General features: G+C 40.2%; 1 protein-coding gene and 1 long non-coding RNA gene across 2 annotated transcripts; one reads left to right on the top strand and one right to left on the bottom strand.

The window, feature by feature from the left end:
- The first annotated feature begins 2,745 nt into the window (after window positions 1–2,745).
- On the top strand, window positions 2,746–10,115 carry cenpk (centromere protein K). The gene is made up of 10 exons (XM_017721808.2): window positions 2,746–2,878; window positions 4,964–5,090; window positions 5,715–5,771; window positions 5,915–5,978; window positions 6,092–6,138; window positions 6,243–6,325; window positions 7,250–7,348; window positions 7,820–7,955; window positions 9,614–9,667; window positions 9,799–10,115. The coding sequence occupies exons 2-10, from the start codon at window positions 4,974–4,976 to the stop codon at window positions 9,952–9,954; spliced, it is 813 nt and encodes a 270-aa protein (XP_017577297.1). The 5' UTR covers window positions 2,746–2,878; window positions 4,964–4,973; the 3' UTR covers window positions 9,955–10,115.
- Window positions 10,116–10,861: 746 nt separating this feature from the next.
- Window positions 10,862–12,662, bottom strand: LOC119264786. The gene is made up of 2 exons (XR_005131221.1): window positions 12,591–12,662; window positions 10,862–11,147 (listed from the first exon to the last, which is right to left on the bottom strand). It is a non-coding gene; the product is annotated as an uncharacterized LOC119264786 (long non-coding RNA).
- Window positions 12,663–20,031: the final 7,369 nt, after the last annotated feature.

Genomic DNA, 20,031 nt, shown 5'->3' with positions numbered 1-20,031 from the left:
ATCCCGTATCCGACGTGATCTGTCATCCCTTATCTGACATGATCTGTATTCCAGCCAGATCAAGGTCTTCATCTGAGATTGGTATCATGTCTGGTGGATGTTATCTACAGAGAACATAATAGAAAGATCAGGCATTTCAAAGGCATTTAAAGTTCAGTATTTAGCATTTGATACATGCATGGTATTAAGACAGAATAATCATGAACTCACTGTAGGTTCTTCAGTTTATGGCTTGGATCTTCCAGAAAAGCAGAGAGCTTCTTTGTTCCTGATTCTCAGAGTTTCAGATTCAGATTCAGCTCTTTAAGGCATGAAGCATTTGACCTCAGAGCTGAAAGCAGATAAGCACAGCCTTTGTCTGTGACCATACAGTTATACAAGCTATAAAGTATATATAAACATATAAAATATATTTTAACCATATGAGGTAACTTACCAACTTATGAGGCAAACTTATTTTAAGGAAGGAAAAAACATATAATTGTGGAGGTTAATAAACAGTTTTGGGGTCTAGCTTTACATTGAAGACACAGCAGTTTATAGTATTGGAGCAGTGATACCTGTGAGGAATGCTCAGGGCCTTCTGGACCTTCAAAGAAGGCCTAATGATTAATGGTAACTAAAAAATATATGTCTGTTCATTTAACAGAATAATCATGCTTATTGTATTTAAATAAGTATTATAGTGATACTCTTTTTTAATTGCTTCAGTCAGAAAAAAAATTGTTTCTTTAAAATCTTGAAACAACCAATAGAAAATGGTCTATTCCAGATTTTCATGCCGTATCAAGGTGGACACAGCCAATCTAGCTCACCCATTTGTTAGGCCTTCAGGAGCTAGACTAAAGTCCTAACGGGTCAGACTAACCACTAACATAATTAAGAACTAAGAGAGGAATCAATGAATCATTTTTATTTACTATTACTTTATTATGAAGCTTAAGAGACAAAAATATCATTCTATCCCTTTTGGAATTTCTAGATATGTCACTGACTGCAATTGCAAGTGGTAATGTAATCAGGTTTCAGTCAGTTGTTAGAAATGGAATGAACTGCTGCTCTATATCCGGGCCATATACCAGGTTTTGATATGTATGACTCAAACTGAAGGCATAGATCTAATAATTACAGTTTTTATTAGTAGAAAAAAATTTCCCTGTATCACACACAACTGGAGGCATAAAGTCATTACAGAACAACACTGGTGTGAATAATGAGACTGTCCAAGACCTGCACTCACCTTAACGTCTCCAGTTTGCACTGTTGTTTTCTCAGAGCATCAGTGAGCAGCTTAACTCCTGGATCACAAAGGCTGGTTGCAACTCAGGACCGGTTCTTTCAGACTCGAGGACTTCAATGTGAGAACAGAGGCCAGATACACACAACACTTCGTTGTGAGCTCACAATCAATTAGCCTGGTTAAGAAAAATGATACCAGCCGAAATTATCTTGTTTAACTGTTTAAAACAGTGCTAACCATCTAAGGAGTCTACACTTCTTAAAAAGGGTCCCTCAGTAAAGACACTGGTTCTATAAGGAACCACATACACTCAAAGGATCATTTGCATGCTTAAACTGTTCCTTGCATGGTCAAATGGTTCTTAAGATTGATGAAGAATGTCTTGTTTATGGTTCTATATAGAACCTTTTTGAAAATGGCTCTATATATCGAACCAAAAAGGGTTCTTCTGTTGTTACATGCTTGACTGCACTCTTAAAAATTATGATTCTTTAAGCATTCCTTTGTGTGGAAGGATGAAGTATCTGGATGCCTTTTATTATGATAGGTACAATATTCCTCTGAAAGCTTTTATTGTGATTGTCTTTCCATTTCCTGTACTTTCCATTAATTGGTTGTAGGTGTCCTTGAATGGCATTTCTTTGTTGGCTTTTGGTGCTGTTTATTGTGCTCAGCATTTTTTGTTGGTGCTGTGGACAGCCTAAGGTAGGAAAATCTTGTTTTTGATTTTTTTTAGCTCAATGAGTGGCTGGATCTAACTGAAGTTTTGGGATCTGTTGCAGTCATTGAGTAGTGAGGTGTTACAATAGTTAGAGTTACAATAATGGCATAAATCTAATAACCTGTAAATCAATATAAAAAACAAAGGCTGTGCAAAATTCATTTTTGGACCACCCTTTAACTGCCTGGATTCCTGTCAAAACAGCCATTAATTGCAAGTTACTGATTTTTCAGGAAATACCTCTGAAAAGTTCGGAGCCCCGCCGGTGACATCCTGTATAAATAAAAATAATGCGTGGCCACGAATTAGTAAGGCATGGCAATGAAATCCTAATACGTGGCCACGACTTAGCAAGCCGCGATCACGTTCCCACACCTTACTAAGTCGTGGCCACTACTTAATCATCTCGTTCCCACGCCTTACTAAGTCGTGGCCACGCATTAGTATCTCGTTCCCGCGCGTTAATAAGGCGTCTATTTTTTTATTTATACAGGTTGTCACCAGCGGGGCTCCGTAGGGAAAGAATGGAAAAGCCAAGTGAAAAATACCCCTGCAGATTTCTTTGAGAAACTGAAAATAGGTCTCCTGAAAAGACTGGAAGATGTAATGAACGCAAGCTGAAAAGGTGTTTTAATTGTTGATGTTTCTGCTCTTAAACAACGTTAAAGTTTTTCTCATAAAACTGGGGTTTTAATTTTGATGACACGAGCACGCAGCGGCCGTTTTATTTGAAAAACAAACAAACAAAAAAAAACGGCGCTGACGTGAGGCTCACGTCACCTCCGGTGGCTGGCTGGCGGTATTTTTGTTTGGGTGTGAGGAGGAGGAGCTGCTGCAGGGAAGAAAATGGCAGTGTATCAATAAAGATCGTCTAAAATATATAAAACACTGACTCCGCGGACTAAAACAAGCTCACGGTAAGCACCACTGTCCAGCCGGACACCCCGGAGTGAGTCCTGACTGTTTTTAGCACAGCTAGGTTAACGTTCAGCTAGCTAGCCAGTTAGCTACAGCAAGAGTGACCACTAATTTCCTCCCGAGTTAAGCCACGAAGCCGAAGTCGGCCTCTTGTTTAAAATTTCCCGTTCCACCTTAAAAGCAGCTGGAGGTGCCAGAATGTAACTGCTAACTAGTTAGATAGGTTAGTTAACTAACTATCTCAGTTTATGAGGTTACATAACGCAGCGGCCGTTGTGTTTCCTGTGTGTATTTGTTTTTGTGTTTGTCTTTTGTTCAACGTTGTGTTTTTGTTTTTGTAAAGAACTTTGTGACCTACGTCTGTGAAAAGTGCTCTTACTTTACATTACATCTGAGACACGCTTTGAATACCTTAAAACTACCTGAGTAGTCGGTCGACTACCTCGCTAACTACTCAAGACGACGCTGTTTAGCTTCTTTCTCGAATGATCCGTTCCACCTTAAATTGTGCGTCCTAAATGCAAGTCCCGCATTATGTAGTTATGGTGGAATAGAGAATTCCAGTAAGAGCCCAGTTTCAGCCTCGTTTGCGGGGTGCACGTTAGCTAGTATGTTTGAATAAGAAGACAGCACGAGTCTCGTTTACGTGCATTTAGTGCAGTGTGTGAAAAGCTGAAGTAGCTTAACTGGATTCGCAGTTTTTGATGGTATTTTTAAAATGTGGCACTACTTTGTCTGTTCTAACTTATGAAATGCTATAACAATATGTATTGTGACATTGTGTATCATAACAGTCTTCCAATGATATTACATTTAGCCATATTGGCCACCTTTAATATGTCACAGTATGCTTTTCAGAGCACATTGTGGATATTGCCAGCATTTAAAAGCACTTACCAACTGCATGATTGATTACAGAGAGCACAATTAGCTCTGTTTAAGTGTGGCTCAGTATGGTGACGCTAAATCATCTTATTTATACCTTTAGATAATAATATTATTAAAATGTGGTGTTACATTGTTTTGCCACTTATCAGATATCAGGAGAAAAATGTATATCATGACATATTGTGATGTATCGTGACGTTGCATTTTTGCCATATCACCTTTCTCTACATAAAACACGTTCTATGTCTGTGCAAAAGAACCACCCATTCGCGCAAGAAAATTGATGTGTATCAAACATGAAAGCCATCCGCACAGCTGTACCCAATAATGTGTAAATCCAGCAATGTGCACACTGCTTTACTTGTACACAGCCAGCTCATCTACATGAAGATGCACCTCCGAATACCTAAATGTGATAAACGGCTTCCCATTAAAAGTCTCCAGAAGTCCATGAATATAATGAAAGGCAGAAATGAAATATAGAACATTTAATAATTCAATTTTCACTTTTAAGAATTCAATTCAAGCAAGCAAAGCAAGACTTTGAATTTCAAAATTAGGGCTTTTTTTACATTTCATATTTATTTCTACGAGTACTTCTGTGATTATATTTAGTTTGTTTACTTTTGATTTTTTATATAAAATTATATAAATATCTAAAAAGTATAAATAATCTGAATTATATAAAATGTGAATTAAAAGGTATGACGACTCAAAGGTGTCAAATCTTCCAGCAGGCCATAGTCAGCCACTGTCTACATTATCACAGTCAATCTGTAGATGTCCCTCAATGGGATTTTGTTGCCTGTGGAGAAGGCGAAATGCCCCTCACAATAAGAGAGCCACTGGACTGCCACACATTCACTCACCTCGTTCTCTTCTGTTTGATTTTTTTTTTTAACCTAAATATAACACTAATACACCGCTGGGATAGGCTCCAGCAACCGTAACAAAATGCAACCGTAGTGCCATATTTACAAAACCTGTCAAACTATGATAGATTTTTTTTTTTAATATTACATTAATTTTACATACCAAGTTGAAATAAACTAATAAGGACTAATTATACTCTTTTAATAAAGCTTGCAGTTGGTCAGTGTTATTGAGTACTGATAATATCCACACTGTGCTCAAAAAAGGGAATCCTTACAATAAGACATTGTCATTTAGCCCAACTATAATTTTATTGAATTTAGGCAGTTAGCGATGGAGCAGCAGAGTAAAATTCCTGAGACTCCCGCAGAAACAGACACAGGCTGCTCAGAAGCAATGAAAGCGGAGCTGCTGGACGAATGCGAAGAACAGTTTGGGCTATTACAAAAGGTGAGTTGGTTTATCTGACGTTTGTTCTGTAATCATTTTCTTCCTGTATGTAATGTATGATTTATGATTTGATACTAAATTACAGTAGAATTGAATGAATGAATAAAGCTTGTTTGTTTAAGGGCAATTCCACAGATTTTCTGCATTGTTCAGTCATTGAGATGGAAGTTATTCAGAGTGGTATGATGTTAATTGACTCATTGTAAAGAAACTGGGCGACTGTATTCTAAAAGGTGGTGTGAAATAGCACCACACTTAGCTGTGTTACTCATGCACACGTTATCTGTAATGGCAAGAAATATTTCAACTGTGTCTACAAAACAAATACCTCTCCACAATAAATGGAATTAGGCTCAAACCTTTTCTCAGAACTAAGTGATGTCTCTTGTATCAGCCAGCATATCTGTAACTATTTCATGCAACTTGGATTGTAACTGCATTGAACTCGTCAGACATCCGGTTCCAGTAAACAGTTCTGACCCGTCTCTCATGAATGTTGTATTTCATGTTGAACCATACAGAGTGACTTTATCTTAAAGGTTTAATTATGCAGAAATTTGATAATAATGTGTGAGGTTCCCCTATGATTATATATCCAGTGTACTTCTTAATTGTGCCTTTCAGCTTCAAAATGAGATCATTTTAGCAGACACAGACTGCAATGATGAAGAATCAAATGAGGTGAGACTTGTCTACTTGTCTACACTGTGTATTTTACCTTACGTTGCTGATCTGCACTTCCTTGTTAAATTAAACTCTTATAATATGTTTGTGAAATTCACAATTTACAACACACTCCAACAAAACTACTTCTGTAATGGCAGGCAGTGAATCGTCTGAATGCCATGACTACAGAGCTGGAACAGTGGCAAGAAATGGAACCCAAATGTGAGTTGCCAAATGGGATGAGAATAATTGAAGTTAAGGATTTACACACAATACTTCATAGAATCAGTATAAATTCTTTTACCTTTGCCCTCTTGCCTTTTTCATGATTTCAGTACTGTCAACAAATCCTGAAATTTTATTTGCCCTCGGGAAGGATGAGGTGAGCTGTCATCTTTAGAAAGCCACATGGTCTATTGCTTGAAAAAAGTTTAAATGCTTAATAAAATTGTGTCTTTTCATGAATTTTTCTGTTCGGTCTTATAGCTGCAAAGACTAAACAGTCAGCTGAAGATGGTCCTCTCCTGCTCTCAAGTAAAGCGAGATGCTCTGAAAGACCTTTTGCAAAGGTGTCCAACTCCTCCTTAAACTCTCCCTGTTGATGTACCAGTCTGTGTTTGCTCGAACTGTTGAAACATTTTCTCTGATGCAGTGAAAGACAAGTGATGTTACGGCACTGGGGACGACACCCATATGTTGGTCAAAATGATCATTGTGAAATGTGACTGTAACACACCTGTTACACATTTTCAGATTGTGTAAAAAGGAGCACAGATTTGACTGTCTTCAATGATGTACAAACTACTTAATGTTTGATTTGTGAAGTTTTCATACGAAGTGAAAACAAGTATAGATTTCAGCACAGTGATAAATCAGCTTCAGTGTGTGAAATCAAGCGCCAGCCTACCAGCATCTCATTTACGTATAATTTACATGCGTCCTGCCCTACTTCATGCAGATGTTTCAGTAGACAGCCAATTAAATATTCATTCAGTAGGCATAGTCTGATTTCGAGCTGTGATCCCACTGCTGCCATCTACAGATGACTTTATACTGTTAAAATGGCAATGACTGGAAAGAATAAAATGTAAAATGAACAAAATGTCCTAGTTTTTTTTTTTTTAAAGATAGTTGAATGATATAAAATAACACGTTTAAACACTTATTTTAGTGTATGTAATACTTTTTTTTTTACAATAATTCCTTTGTTTACAATAATGTGCATGCAAAATAAGTACATCTTCTTTTGTACTGGATTGCTATGTGCACAAATTGTTGGCATCATTATTTTCTTTTGTTTATTCTTATTATTGGCATCATGGATTATTTTGGATGTTTGGTTAGTTACCTGGAAATCTTGCAGTTTTTCGGGTGGTTAAACTGTTGCACTCATATTTGCACACACTTTTACCATACATACGTTTGAGCATATAGATGCACCAGAAATGAAACTGATGAATGACCAGACTATCTGTAAAATGTATGTTTTATAGGGAACAGAAGTGGCTAGGAGAGAAGAAGGAAGTGCTGAGTGAAGTGACTGAACAAGTCGCCACATTGAGGAATGAAAATGAAAAGCTGTCAGAGCACAGGTATAGTTTTACAGAGGTATGCATGCAATAGGTATCAATCAGGCAGGCTTGTATGCAGGAGACGTACAGAAAACAAGTGTTAAAGGGGGTTCCTGCTGGGATGAAATATGCATGGTATTGTAAGAAAATTGAGAGTGATCCTTGTTTCCTTTTAGAAGTCTGTTTCTCTGCAGTGCACATTTTCATGTTTTGTGTGACCAATTTAGTGACAAGTCATTTCAGTGAATATGCCGAGAATTCTGTCAGCAAGAAGTGATTGTATGACACAGTTTGTTAGATTGAAAACCTGGGTTTGAATATAATCAAGGAATACTATGTTATTTCACATAACTAGAACTACATCAGTCATACCCACTGGGAGACTAAACAGGCCATACCCATGCCAAACTGTTTTAAACATGTTATTACTGACAGTCCAATTATGTAATATAGTGTTCAGTTTTCATGAGCTCTTCGTTGTGGCTTCTACAGTATCCTACAGGACATGAAGCGAAAAATCACCAGGGTGAAGGATTACCATGGCAACCTCATGGAAACATTAAGTGACATGTTGGCTGAACATTTCCCTCTTCCCAATCAGCAAGCAGTCGGAACCAAGAAAAAGAGGGTGAGCTTTCTCTCTGTGCTCAGTAGACATTTAATTGTAACCGGTCATTTTAGGTCACTGGCCAGATTAAGTTTTACTGTAATGTAATGAGTCATCACATTTGTTCATTCGTTTAATTGTATTTAAGAAATTATTTGTCTGGGACAGCTTCCATTAATAGAGTATTGGCAGAAATGTAAATGGGACCAAGAAGTTAATTTCATTCTTTGTCCCTGAAAAAATATTAAAGACGACCCTAAATACCTTGCCTTTAAAAGAACAAATGAATACTCTCTTACAACATACAAAATATAACAACACATGATAGAGTTCCTGCAGATCCATAACAAATTATAAACTCTTAAAATAGATTTGAATACAATTTAGATTAAATAAATTTAAGGTTATCAAATATCTGAAAATGTCTTATTTTTATCTATAAAAGCTATGTTTGTGTTTTTTATCTATAAGAGTGATATGTTTAAGGGGCTAAAGGGATCTTTTAATGATTTGCTGTCTGTCTGTGCTGGAATTTGTATTATTTTGCTATATTGAGGTCTTAAAGTGGGCATTAAAGGTATTGAAATAATTTTATTTAAGTAATTTATTTGATGTTATCCAGGGAGAAATGTGTTGAACTGCCTGGTTACATAAAGACCATAATGTGTAGCAAATCACAATCAAATCAATAGATTTTGAAAATGTGTCCTATGACATGAGGTTATAGATGAAAACAATTTTAAAACAATATTAACTGGGAACCTGAGTTAACACAACACCAACAACCAATAAATTATATATATATATATATATATATATATATATATATTCATTTTAATTGCTTTCCAAAGGTTGAAATAATTGAATTTGATTTTAAACACAATGTTCCAAAACCTTTCCATAGGACGCATTTTATGTTAAATGTTAAGTTAACATGTTAAAATAATGTTAATAACATGCTAAATTCAGCAAATAAACACACTGCAATAAAATTTGCAGAAGTATGTTCTCTGTAGAGGATGTGTGTCATTTTTTTTTAACTTAGAAGAAAGTCAACAAAACAGACCATTTGACCAAAGGTGCTAAAACATAAAACATTTTGCATACAAGTGGTATGTAGTGTAACAGTCATAATATAATTGCATTACTAGTATTTTGTTCATAAATGCGACATGAACAGGATACATAGATAAACATACTTAAGCATATCGCTGCTGTTGGAAGAAAACTTTGTATATCCAGAATGGTAAATTTACAGGAAAAAAGGGGGGCAAAACATGCTTTACTTCCAGTGTAAGTCAGTGGAACCAGACTTTTTTCCAAGCCATATTTGGGCCATTTCTTTTGGTTCATTCTTCATAAAATTTACAGTGTTTGTAATGTTTGGCAACAGGCCCTTTCAGAAACTGCAAAATGACATGGAAATAGCTATACAGTCAAAGCATTCAGGTAATAGTACATCTCATTCAACACTGGCGGGAGGGGGGGACTAAACATGACAAGACCAGACAAAAAGATAAGTCAACATAATAAAGATTGTAATAGTCCAGCTGGACTGATAGTCCAGTGCAAACAATATTCACATCATTTATTAATTTAAAATCAGACTGGAGTAACTAATAAGCCTGATGCTACAATGTTTCTGTAATGTCACTGCATACTTTGTGTTTCCTCTGCAGGGCACTGTTCCTGATTCTGGTGAAAACCTTATCTCACTGAGTGAGATTCTTGAGGTTTGTCTGAGTGTCTTCCTTCTATGGTTTTGAACCTAAGATATTGCACAATAGCATGTAGTTGAATGTAATAGTGTGTCCTTGTCACCTGGCAGTCAGTCATTTCTATATTCTTTGTTTGTCTCATACAGCAGTTAACAAACAAAACATTGGAGACTCCTCATGAGCCGTATGTGTCTCTCGATGACTCCTTCTGGCCACCATACATAGAGATGCTTCTTCGTAATGGCATTGCTGTCAGGCACCCCGAAGACTGCAATAAAATCAGACTCGAAAATTTTTATTGAACCAGAAGCAGTCTTGTAAGTGTAAGTAAGTTTGGTAGAGGAGATTTCATGGATATTTCTAAGAAAACATTTTGTACAGATGTTCATGCTTTTTTAATCTGTTTTATTCTAGTGTATTTAAAATAAGAACTCAGTTTGTTAATTAAATTTTCTCACAGTAAGAGGGCTTATGTCAGCAATTTATGTCCTGATGTTTCTCTGTGTTGCTGTTTCATTGTGAGGTACTTGGGAACCTTTCAGTTGTGAGAACTTGGGTTAAAGAACAACAGAATTGAGAATTAATACAGAATTAAATAAGTTCAGTTTAAGCTCCTTTCAGACGTTATTTAAGAGAAACAAAATGCAAAGGTCTGAAACAAGCAAAAGGGGAGATTAAAGATGAAGTAATACATTATCTATTCATTTAATGGGTAAAGCCTCTGAGGTTTGCCTAAAGCCACGTCAGTCTGTGTAGTCTTAACTACTATGTTACTACACTGGCTTCTAGTGGGAGTACAGAGTGCAACCAAGGCATTGAATTGTTAGAATTTAGAGCGTTTCAACTAGTTAATGGATGAAAGAGCTGTTGGCCAAGGCTTTTCATTATCTTATACCCCGAATATAATAATACCATCTTAAAAATGAATGAATAAACTAAAATATGTTTTAGGCCATAGGCCAAAACATTGACAAAACAATGACACAGACCTCAAGCGGTGCATTAATAACAAATTTAATGTACTAACTTTCTGTGATGGAGCTTTTAGAGGTGGACCTCTGGGTCCAATCACCAACACTGTGAACAACTCTGACTTGTTGAATTTCTCTAGAACAAAGTATTTTACACCAAACCACTCTGAACAACTTTGCTTACATCTTAAACTATCTTAAATTATGCAGAAATTTGGAAAAATCAGCAGTTTTACACTTTTTGTGTTTATGTGTGTGTGTGTGTGTGTGTGTGTGTGTGTGTGTGTGTGTGTGTGTGTGTGTGTGTGTGTGTGTGTGTGTGTGTGTACACAGTTACGCAGTAGTCCTTAAGTGTTTTGATTATAGTTGCCGGCAGACCTGTGACAGTCGGCGACTGCAAACATCTGACTGAAAGCCCACTGTATTGACCCAGCTTCCAGTCAAAGATGTTTACAAGCTCCCCACTGCCAGCCAACTCTCTTCTCTCTCTTCTGCCATCCGGAAGTGCAGCATGGTCACTGGGCCTGGTGTTTGAAACGAGAAGTGGTTAGTAATGATTTGATACGTGCCAAGACACTGTCCACTATTGGCTTTCACAGCAGTCTCTTGTAGACCATTGCTGTCTTTCTGGTTTCACCCCATGCAAATCATTCTGCCTCTGATGCTAGGGATTCTATGTCCACTCACCTCTAAATGAACCAACATACCATGTATGGCAGGGTTGCACAATATATAGTGTGCGTCAAGAGTAGAATCTGGACAATATAAGTTGTGTGACGTCGATAAACCTTGATTTAGGTAATCACTTGTAAACAAATTTGCTTGGGTTGCTGTAGATTCTCAAATAATATACAGCTGCTTGTAAGCACCTGTTAATCCAGCATTCAGGCTGAAATCAAGGGACTTAATAAGGGTAATATTTCTCTGCTCTTCTGGGAAGACTTTAAATCAGATGGTGAAACATTGCTGTGAGGGATTTTATTTTATTCTGCCACAAGAGCATTCCTGAGGTCAGTTCCACAGCCAGTGAACCAATACGTATCTTCTGTGTTTGTGTGGGATGTTGAAAATGGTGAAATGATGGTAAATCTGTAAAGTTAAATGTTCTTGGGGACAACTTTGGTGTTGCAGTGTGCTTGCATGTACCTCTGTGCCATTAACTGACATTATAAAATACATTTTTGACCAAAGCCATGTGTCAAAACTATTGTTAAAAAAAAGTCTCTGGCGTCTGGTACTCATTTTATGAAATAGCTTGCTGTGAAAAAGCATTAAACTTTTCAGACGTTTGGTTCCCATCACCACCACTGTGAACAATTCTGAGATGCATCAAGCCTAAATGACTTTGTCCAAGAATTGACCATTAAAATGTAAAATTTTGAAAACATTGGTGAAATTCCCCTTTAAGGACAGAACGTGCCATGTCTTCTCGACCCCACAAGAGGGAGCTGAAGACTTTCCGGTCATGAAACGTCTCACTTGCCCTTGATATGTAAATACATCTCTAACAAATCGATCCTGAACGGAAATTCCACCCATGACATTTTATTTCCTAATTCTGTTGCGTAATAATGGTGTTGTTTATGACGTCAGTCAAACCGAGACCATCATTCCTGCCCGTGCATGCAATAGTAAACAGAAGGGATCGCATTGGGTCGCTCTTTAGACACCAACAACTTTTTTTCCCCATCCCTTAAGACAGTTTAAGGAGGGAAACAAGCGTATTATATTCTCTGTAAGGTCGGGTCAAGACAGTTGCTTAGCCTGAATTGTATAGTAACGTGACTCAATGCGCTCATTCTCGCTTTACTAGCGTGTGCCCAGTCAGCGCATGCGCAGTACGAGCAAAATGCTAGATTTACTGAAAGATACGTTTTTAAAATAGGCGAAAAGGCTAAGCACAGGTAAAGCGTTTCGTACAGAGACTGTCTGATTGTTTTAACGTGTAGTAAAGATACAGGACTCACCTGCTCGGGCCAACCCATATAAACTGATAAGATCCGTTCCAGATGAGCTGGGGGTTTGACTTTCACCTCGCGTGTCCTTTAGTATTTGTGAGCCTCGCGCTGCGCTTCGCCCAATGGGCGATCAGCTCGCTCGCATCAATGGAGCAGAGCTCTGGCACGTGCTCACGGGCATGCGCGCACCTGTACTGACCTTCATAACGCCTTCATCAGTCCCCCCCCCCCCCCCCCCCCCCCCCTTTCCCTTCTTCCCCTCCTTCTTTTATCTACACTTGTTCTATTTGCACATGCTTTGAGAGGCACTTTAACCCATGCATGTCCATCATCTAAGTGCAGTATGATGAGATGAGGGAGGGCTTTAGACCCCTCTAGTCTAGTTTGACATTGGGCATGGTGAGCTTAGGCTCTTGTGTGAGCATCTATTGGCAGTGCTTTTCTAGGTAAATTATACGAGCTGTTTGTGTGCTGTTTAAAGCCTGTCAGCAGTGTGTGCAGTTAGGAGTGTCTATATTATTTTGGACATATACTGCATAGGATAACGACTGACTCTGAGGCTCCAGGACATGTTGTGAAGATAAACACTGGAAACGGGTGACTCACCTGAGGCAGTGGGAAAGAACACACCTGTGCTGGCGTTTGTACAGTTGGATTGTCTATTGAAGACTGCTGGCTGTTCATTGACCTTTCAGACAGACATGCTGGAGGACAAGTCTTTAGAACTAAACATTCGTTCTAGGGCTGATTTATATAGATTTAACTCTATATCAGGGTGTTGTTTAAATACAAAATTAATGAACCCATTCCTCCTCAGCACGACTCCAGCCTAAAAATGTCTCCGCTTGTTTTGATTGGGCTGTCTTCTTATGTTTTCTTCTTTTGAAGTTACACTAAAGGAAATCATATACAGTGTTTATTATAAACGTTAACTAGACAGAAAGCCTATTTCCAGGAAGGGCGCCTATCATTTATTTATTTTCTTTGTAATTTAAGCTGTTCGTTCAAAACCATCTCAAGCACCTGTGACAGTTAGCTGTTAGGTCTTGGCTATTATGAGTAAAGCACACAAAATAAAACAAAGAAAAACAAAAACAAACATCTTGGAAACAGGAGTGCACCTATTTTATGGATATTATATGTCTGTATTATACAGTTACAGACTGTAGTCCATCTGTTTCTCTGATACTTTGTTACCCCCTTTTATACTGTTCTTCAGTGGTCAGGACCCCCATGGACCCTCACAGAGCAGGTACTGTTTGGGTGGTGGCTCATTCTCAGCACTGCAGTAACACTGACGTGGTGGTGGTGTGTTAGTGTGTGTTGCGCTGGTCTGAGTGGATCAGACATGGCAGAGCTGCTGGAGTTTATAAACACCTCAGTGTCACTGGTGGCCGGAGAATAGTCCACCAACCAAAATATCTAGCCAACAGAGTTTTATGACCACTGATGAAGGACTAGAGGATGACCAACACAAACTGTGCAGCAGCAGATGAACTATCGTCTCTGACTTTACATCTAGAAGGTGGACTGACAAGGTAGGTGTGTCTAATAGAGTGGACAGTGTTTAAAAAGTCCAACAGCACTGCTGTGTCTGATCCACTCGTACTAGCACAACGCATACTAACACCAAAAGTATCAGAGAAACAGATGGACTAGAGTCTGTAACTGTAGAACTACAAAGTGCAGCTATACAGTAAGTGGAGCTGATAAAATGGACAATGAGGGTCGAAACAAGGAGGTGGTCATAATGTCCCTGATTGGTGTGTATATAAGGAATTTAATGCTTATTATCAGTCAAATGTATGGCTAAAATATGGATATAAGACTTAAATGAAATATCTTGACATGTAAATATGGTATGTAAACATCACATAGTGTAAATATACAGTATAGCAGGGCTGGTCAAAGTTTGAGGATGTTTATTTTGGCTTGCTAGAAGGTGACCCTCACCTCTCGCCCCACCTTTCTTTTTTAAAAACTGCATTTTTTAAAAACTTAATTTTCTGTATTTGTTTATCCTTCTGTCTTTTCGGAACTCGGCATGAACACTGAACATTAATATAACAGAGAGGCTTGTGTATCCCTGGTATACAGTATATGGAGGATTCTACCAAATTAGCTCTGTGGTCCTGTATTGTTTACACATATTTACAAGGATGACATTACCCTCCATTTAACCCCAAGTCTTTAATATAGATAGTATAGTGCAGTGTATCATAATAATATACCTAAATATATACAAAGTACAAAGTACTTTCTGTTGGGAGGTGTCTGTGTCAAACCCTAACCCCTAAATTTTAACTTGTGAAAATAATATTTACTTTTTTTTTGGATTTCTTGATTTCTTTAAACTGAAGTTGAAAGATTTAGATTCATCATAAGTTCCATTTTTGAACTAAAACAAGGTTAGCTCATATCACTACTGAAACACACAAAGTTTTAGTGTGTAGGCAGATTGTGTAACGTATTGTGTAACAAACAATTGTCATTACTGAAACACATTTGCTGCAGTTATATAAACTTTGTAAAAATATTATTATTATTATTATTATTATTATTATTATCATTAATATTAACATATTCTAGCTTTAAGCAGTTGTTTGTTTTTTTTGCCTGTCTTGTCTGGCAGATTTGCAGTCAGAATTATGGTCAGACTGCGTTACTGTACACTATAGATTATAGGCTCATCTTGTCAGTGTTTCTTTATTTCTTTATTTATTTTTTAATTATTTAATTTCATTTTGTTTGTGATGTATGTGTATGTTGGTGAGGGTGTGTGTGTGTTTGTGAGTGCAGTACAGTATAAATTTGTCACAAGATGCACTCAATAGCGAGGACAGAAAGCTGCGACAACATCTCCCCAGAGGCCAGGGGAAGGCAGAGAAAGACCAGGGAATCCCGCCCGCCGTGGCCCCCCCAGGAGCAGTGGAGACCCTGGGCTGCATCTCCCAGTGACCCCTGCATGCCCACCCCAGCGGAAGGGAGAGGGGGACTCCAGACAGCACCCCCCCCCCCAGCCACGGAGCGCAGGTCCAGGGGAACCAGAGGAACCAGAGCCGACCCCAGGATGCCCCCCCCATCATGAGGCAGCAGCAGAGACCCAGCGCCTCATACGCCCGAGAACTACCCACCACCCAGCAGGGCCCCATCCCTGCCGAGGGGCCCTGAGCTGCCCAGGAACCCAACCACCCAGGGGAGCGGGCCAACCATCATGCCGGAGTACCAGGCCAGGCCCTGAAGCCCCAAGGTGTCCCCGATCCAGGGGGGAAGTAGCAAGCCGGGAGAGGACCGGGGACAGCAATCCCCCGACCCAGAACCTGCTGTCCTCACATACACTCAACCTCATATATACATCCTCGACCATATATACCCCTACATACTTTCACTCCCATATATTCTTCCACCCCTATATATACACCTATGCACACATACCCCCACACATATACACACTCCTACATACATACATACACACACATATATACATACACATATCACCCCAATATGTACACACACACACCCATATATACACCCCCCCACCCCCCTAGATGAGGTGGGGGCGAATGGAAAGCCCACCCAGTACCGGTTTGTATATGGATGCATACATGGGACGAACGTGCACATGTGCGGGAGGGCGCACACACGGGAGGAACATGCACGGCTGCACACGAGTCCGAGGGCGCACACCAAGGAAGAATGCGCGCGGGCGCACAGACGCCCACACCCACCCAACCATACAATGCCACATGACCGGCACCGCCGTACAGGCCACCCTCCACGGCGGGGGCGGCAGGGCCCCGGACAGCAACCCCAAGACACCAGGAATGCCCCTGGCCCAGCCCCCGCACCGGCGTCCAACCCCCCACCCCGGCAGGGAGCAGGAAATGGGTATAGGGATGACCTTCCCACCCTTCCACCCCCAGTGAAGTGTTGAGTGCAGGAGTTGGTGTATATGAATGTGGGGTAGTGTGTGACACTATGGTGTAGTTAAAATTGGGGGGACAGGTGTGGGGGCAAACATGGGCAGAGCCCCGGGCCACTGGTCTGCGGTGTCCATCTACACTGTCCCCTCAAAAGCCCTGAATGTCTAAAGTGCAGTAAAAACGGGACAGACCGTCGTCAGGAGACGAGTGAGGCCATGACAGCAGGTTGACCTCATCGACCCCCGGCAACATGCCTGCCCCCAGGATCCTAAATGTATGAGTACTGTGTGTGTTTGCTTGGGTGGGGGAGTAATGTATGTGTGTGTGTCTGGGGGTGGATGGAGGGGGGGGGGGGGGGTATGTAGGTCCAGAGGCAATGGTCCTCTGGAAGAGGAGAGCCAGCTGACTAGCTGGCTCATGAGGCTCCGCGTTTCACTGTCCCTCCGCTCGAGGCAGGATGAGGTCGGCCCGGGGAGGCCACGGAGACACCCCACGCCGCCACCCCGCCCAAGCCCCCACCTCCCTCACCGCAGAGAGCAACCCGCCCAGCAGCACCAACCACACAACACCACATCCCCGTGCGAACGTGGACGTCCACACATCCACACACACATACGCACGGGCAGGGACCCAGCATGGGGTCGGGCGGCTCCAAGGCATCGGGCCCCGGGTCCCGCCACCAGCCCCGGAGGGGAGGCCGGCTACCCCACCCAGGGCCTGCACCCGCCCTCCATGCGCTCCCGGACCTACATCCCGAGGCAAAACGGCAGCGCCCCCCGAGCCCCCACCCATCCACCACCAACCAGGGCAAGCACACAGACACCCCAGGTCAGCCGCCGAGGCTCCCCAGCTTACTCAGGAAGTTACCGATACAAGCAGTCATCCCAGAGTCAATTCCCAGCCACCAACTAGGCCACCCGGGAGATGAAACCACAGCCAACCACCCCGACTAACTAGTGGAATTGATCAGTGGGAACCAAAGAGAGTTAAATTCCTCCAACTGGTTTTTAGAGGAAGCAGACATTCTTTCCAGACTAATGTGATCAAATAATAAATTTTTGTAAAGAGCAATATGTAGATCTTTTTTTTTGCTTCCAGTTAATGAGGATGGTTTTCTTGGCGATGCATAGGGCAGTGAGAACTATGCGTGATGTATTTGCATCTATAACCAATTCACTGACGTCTCCTAAGATGCACAGTCTGGGTGAGGTTGGGATGCAACATTTAAGCCACGTGGACAAGTCTGTACATATCCTGTGCCAGAACACCTGAACAGGCCTACAATCCCATATAGCATGCATAGCTAGTGTTTTTGAGTTCTGCTTCAAATGAGTTAGAACAGTCAGTTCATGAAGTTTTGATAGTGTTATGAATGATTGACAGTGACACAACGCAATGTTCAGTTATTTTAATAAATGAGTCCAAGTCAGTCCCCGTCAGTTAAAAGTCTGAATATGTTTTCAACTTTGAATTTAAACATTTGATTTTGTTCTAGTTTACTCTGTTTATATTGTTACATTTATATCCTTGTGTATATATATGTATGTATGCATGTATGCATGTATGCATGTATGTGTGTGTATGTATGTATGTATGTATGTATGTGTGTGTGTGTGTGTGTATATATATATATATATATATATATATGTATATGTATATATATGTATATGTGTGTGTGTGTGTGTGTGTGTTGTTGTTATTATTATGATTACTATTATTTCTATTATTTTAATTGAATATTAAAAATAAAAGAGAAATGCCTGACTGAGGACCATGTGTCGCTCTTCATTCTGTTTCTTAGACAACATCTCCTCAATGCTGGACTTTCATAGAACAGCTGTCTGTTTAAACTTGTTTAGACTTTGACTCCAGTGTTCATATCAGATTTAGAAACTTGATCACAGTTTCAGGCTGCAGTGCGAGGTTTTGGCCATTAGATGGCAGAAATAGGCCATTTGAGAGTTAACCTGCTGTAACTGTTCGTGCAGTTCAGCAGCAATTCATATAATATAGGCTGTACATAACAAAATTCCTTTTGTAGACCTTTTTACGTTCTTTAAAATACATTTTATTATTTGATTAAGTGTAAAATGAATTAGGTTGCACTTGTTCAAGGGTCAGAGCCTTCAGATCTTTGCAGATTTCTGCTTTTTTAAAAAGAAATTCAGTAGTTCAGTTTGAATACAATACAAGCCTTCATTGTTGGTGACATTAGTTAATGTGCTGCTATGACACACATGTAAAAGCTATTTTAGTCAGGATTCAGTATTGGTTACATGCTTGAGTGAGTAAAGTCACCGAAATACACTATATTGCCAAAAGTATTCGCTCGTCTGCCTTCACACACATATGAACTTGAGTGATATCCCATTCTTAATCAATAGGGTTTAATATGATGTTGGCCCACCCTTTGCAGCTATAACAGCTTCAACTCTTCTAAGAAGGCTTTCCACATTGTTTAGGAGAGTCTTTATAGGAATTTTTGCTCATTCATCCAGAAGCACATTTGTGAGGTCAGACGCTGATGTTGGATGAGAAGGCCTGGCTCACAGTCTCCACTTTAATTTATCCCAAAGGTGTTCTATCGGGTTGAGGTCAGTACTGTTCTGCTGGCAATACCAAACCCAGACTTGTCCATCGGATTGCCAGATGGAGAAGCGTGAATCGTCACTCCAGAGAACATGTCTCCACTGCTCTAGAGTCCAGTGGCGGTGCTTTACACGACTGCATTTGGTGCTTTGCATTGCACTTGGTGATATCAGCCTTGGGTGCAGCTGCTCGGCTATGGAAACCCATTCCATGAAGCTTTCTATGCTGTTCTTGAGCTGATCTGAAGGCCACAAGGTTTGGAGGTCTGTAACGACTGATGACCTCTGTGCACTATGCACCTCAGCATCCGCTGACCCCACTCTGTCATTTTACGCGGTAGACCACTTCATAGCTGAGTTGCTGTCGTTCCCAATCGCTTCCACTTTGTTATAATATCACTGACAGTTGACTGTGGAATATTTAGTATAGTAGTGAGGAAATTTCATGACTGGACTTGTTGCACAGGTGGTGTACCACGCTGGAATTCACTGAGCTCCTGAGAGCGACCTATTCTTTCACTAACGTCTGTAGAAGCAGTCTGCAGGCCTAGATGCTTGTTTCTATTCACCTGTGGCCATGGCAGTGATTGAATCCAATGGTTTGAATGGGTCACTGAAAACCTTTGGCAATATAGTGTGTCTTAAATATGTCTGTATGTTCACTTTTTTTTTGATTTTTTGGTTTGGTTTAGTAATGGTTTCACCTTCCGAGGGGATACTCATCACATGAGCTCTGCTCTCGACAGGCCGCTGTCCACGGTGCTGAAACCAGCCTAAAAGGGGAAGTCCACCAGCTTTCAAACTACACAATTCAGTAGTTCAGATAAACAGTCATTCCACGCTCGATGTGAAATAGTTCACTGTAGAGAAACTTACTGACTCAGATTTGTTTGCTGATAGGAACCAGAGGTTGTGATGTCTACAACACAAATACAGCCA

The sequence above is a fragment of the Pygocentrus nattereri genome, chromosome 12 (assembly GCF_015220715.1).
Source record: "Pygocentrus nattereri isolate fPygNat1 chromosome 12, fPygNat1.pri, whole genome shotgun sequence".
In the NCBI taxonomy this organism is placed as follows: Eukaryota; Metazoa; Chordata; class Actinopteri; order Characiformes; family Serrasalmidae; genus Pygocentrus; species Pygocentrus nattereri.
The sequence above is the reverse complement of the archived record's forward strand: the minus strand, read 5'-3'. Positions and strand labels throughout refer to the sequence as shown.

Coding starts and splice junctions, on each gene's coding strand:
- cenpk (XM_017721808.2), top strand. CDS start 4,974: ATGGAGCAGCAGAGTAAAATTCCTGAGACTCCCGCAGAAACAGACACA. Junction 5,772..5,914: donor ATGATGAAGAATCAAATGAG/GTGAGACTTGTC, acceptor CTGTAATGGCAG/GCAGTGAATCGTCTGAATGC. Junction 6,139..6,242: donor TTGCCCTCGGGAAGGATGAG/GTGAGCTGTCAT, acceptor TCGGTCTTATAG/CTGCAAAGACTAAACAGTCA.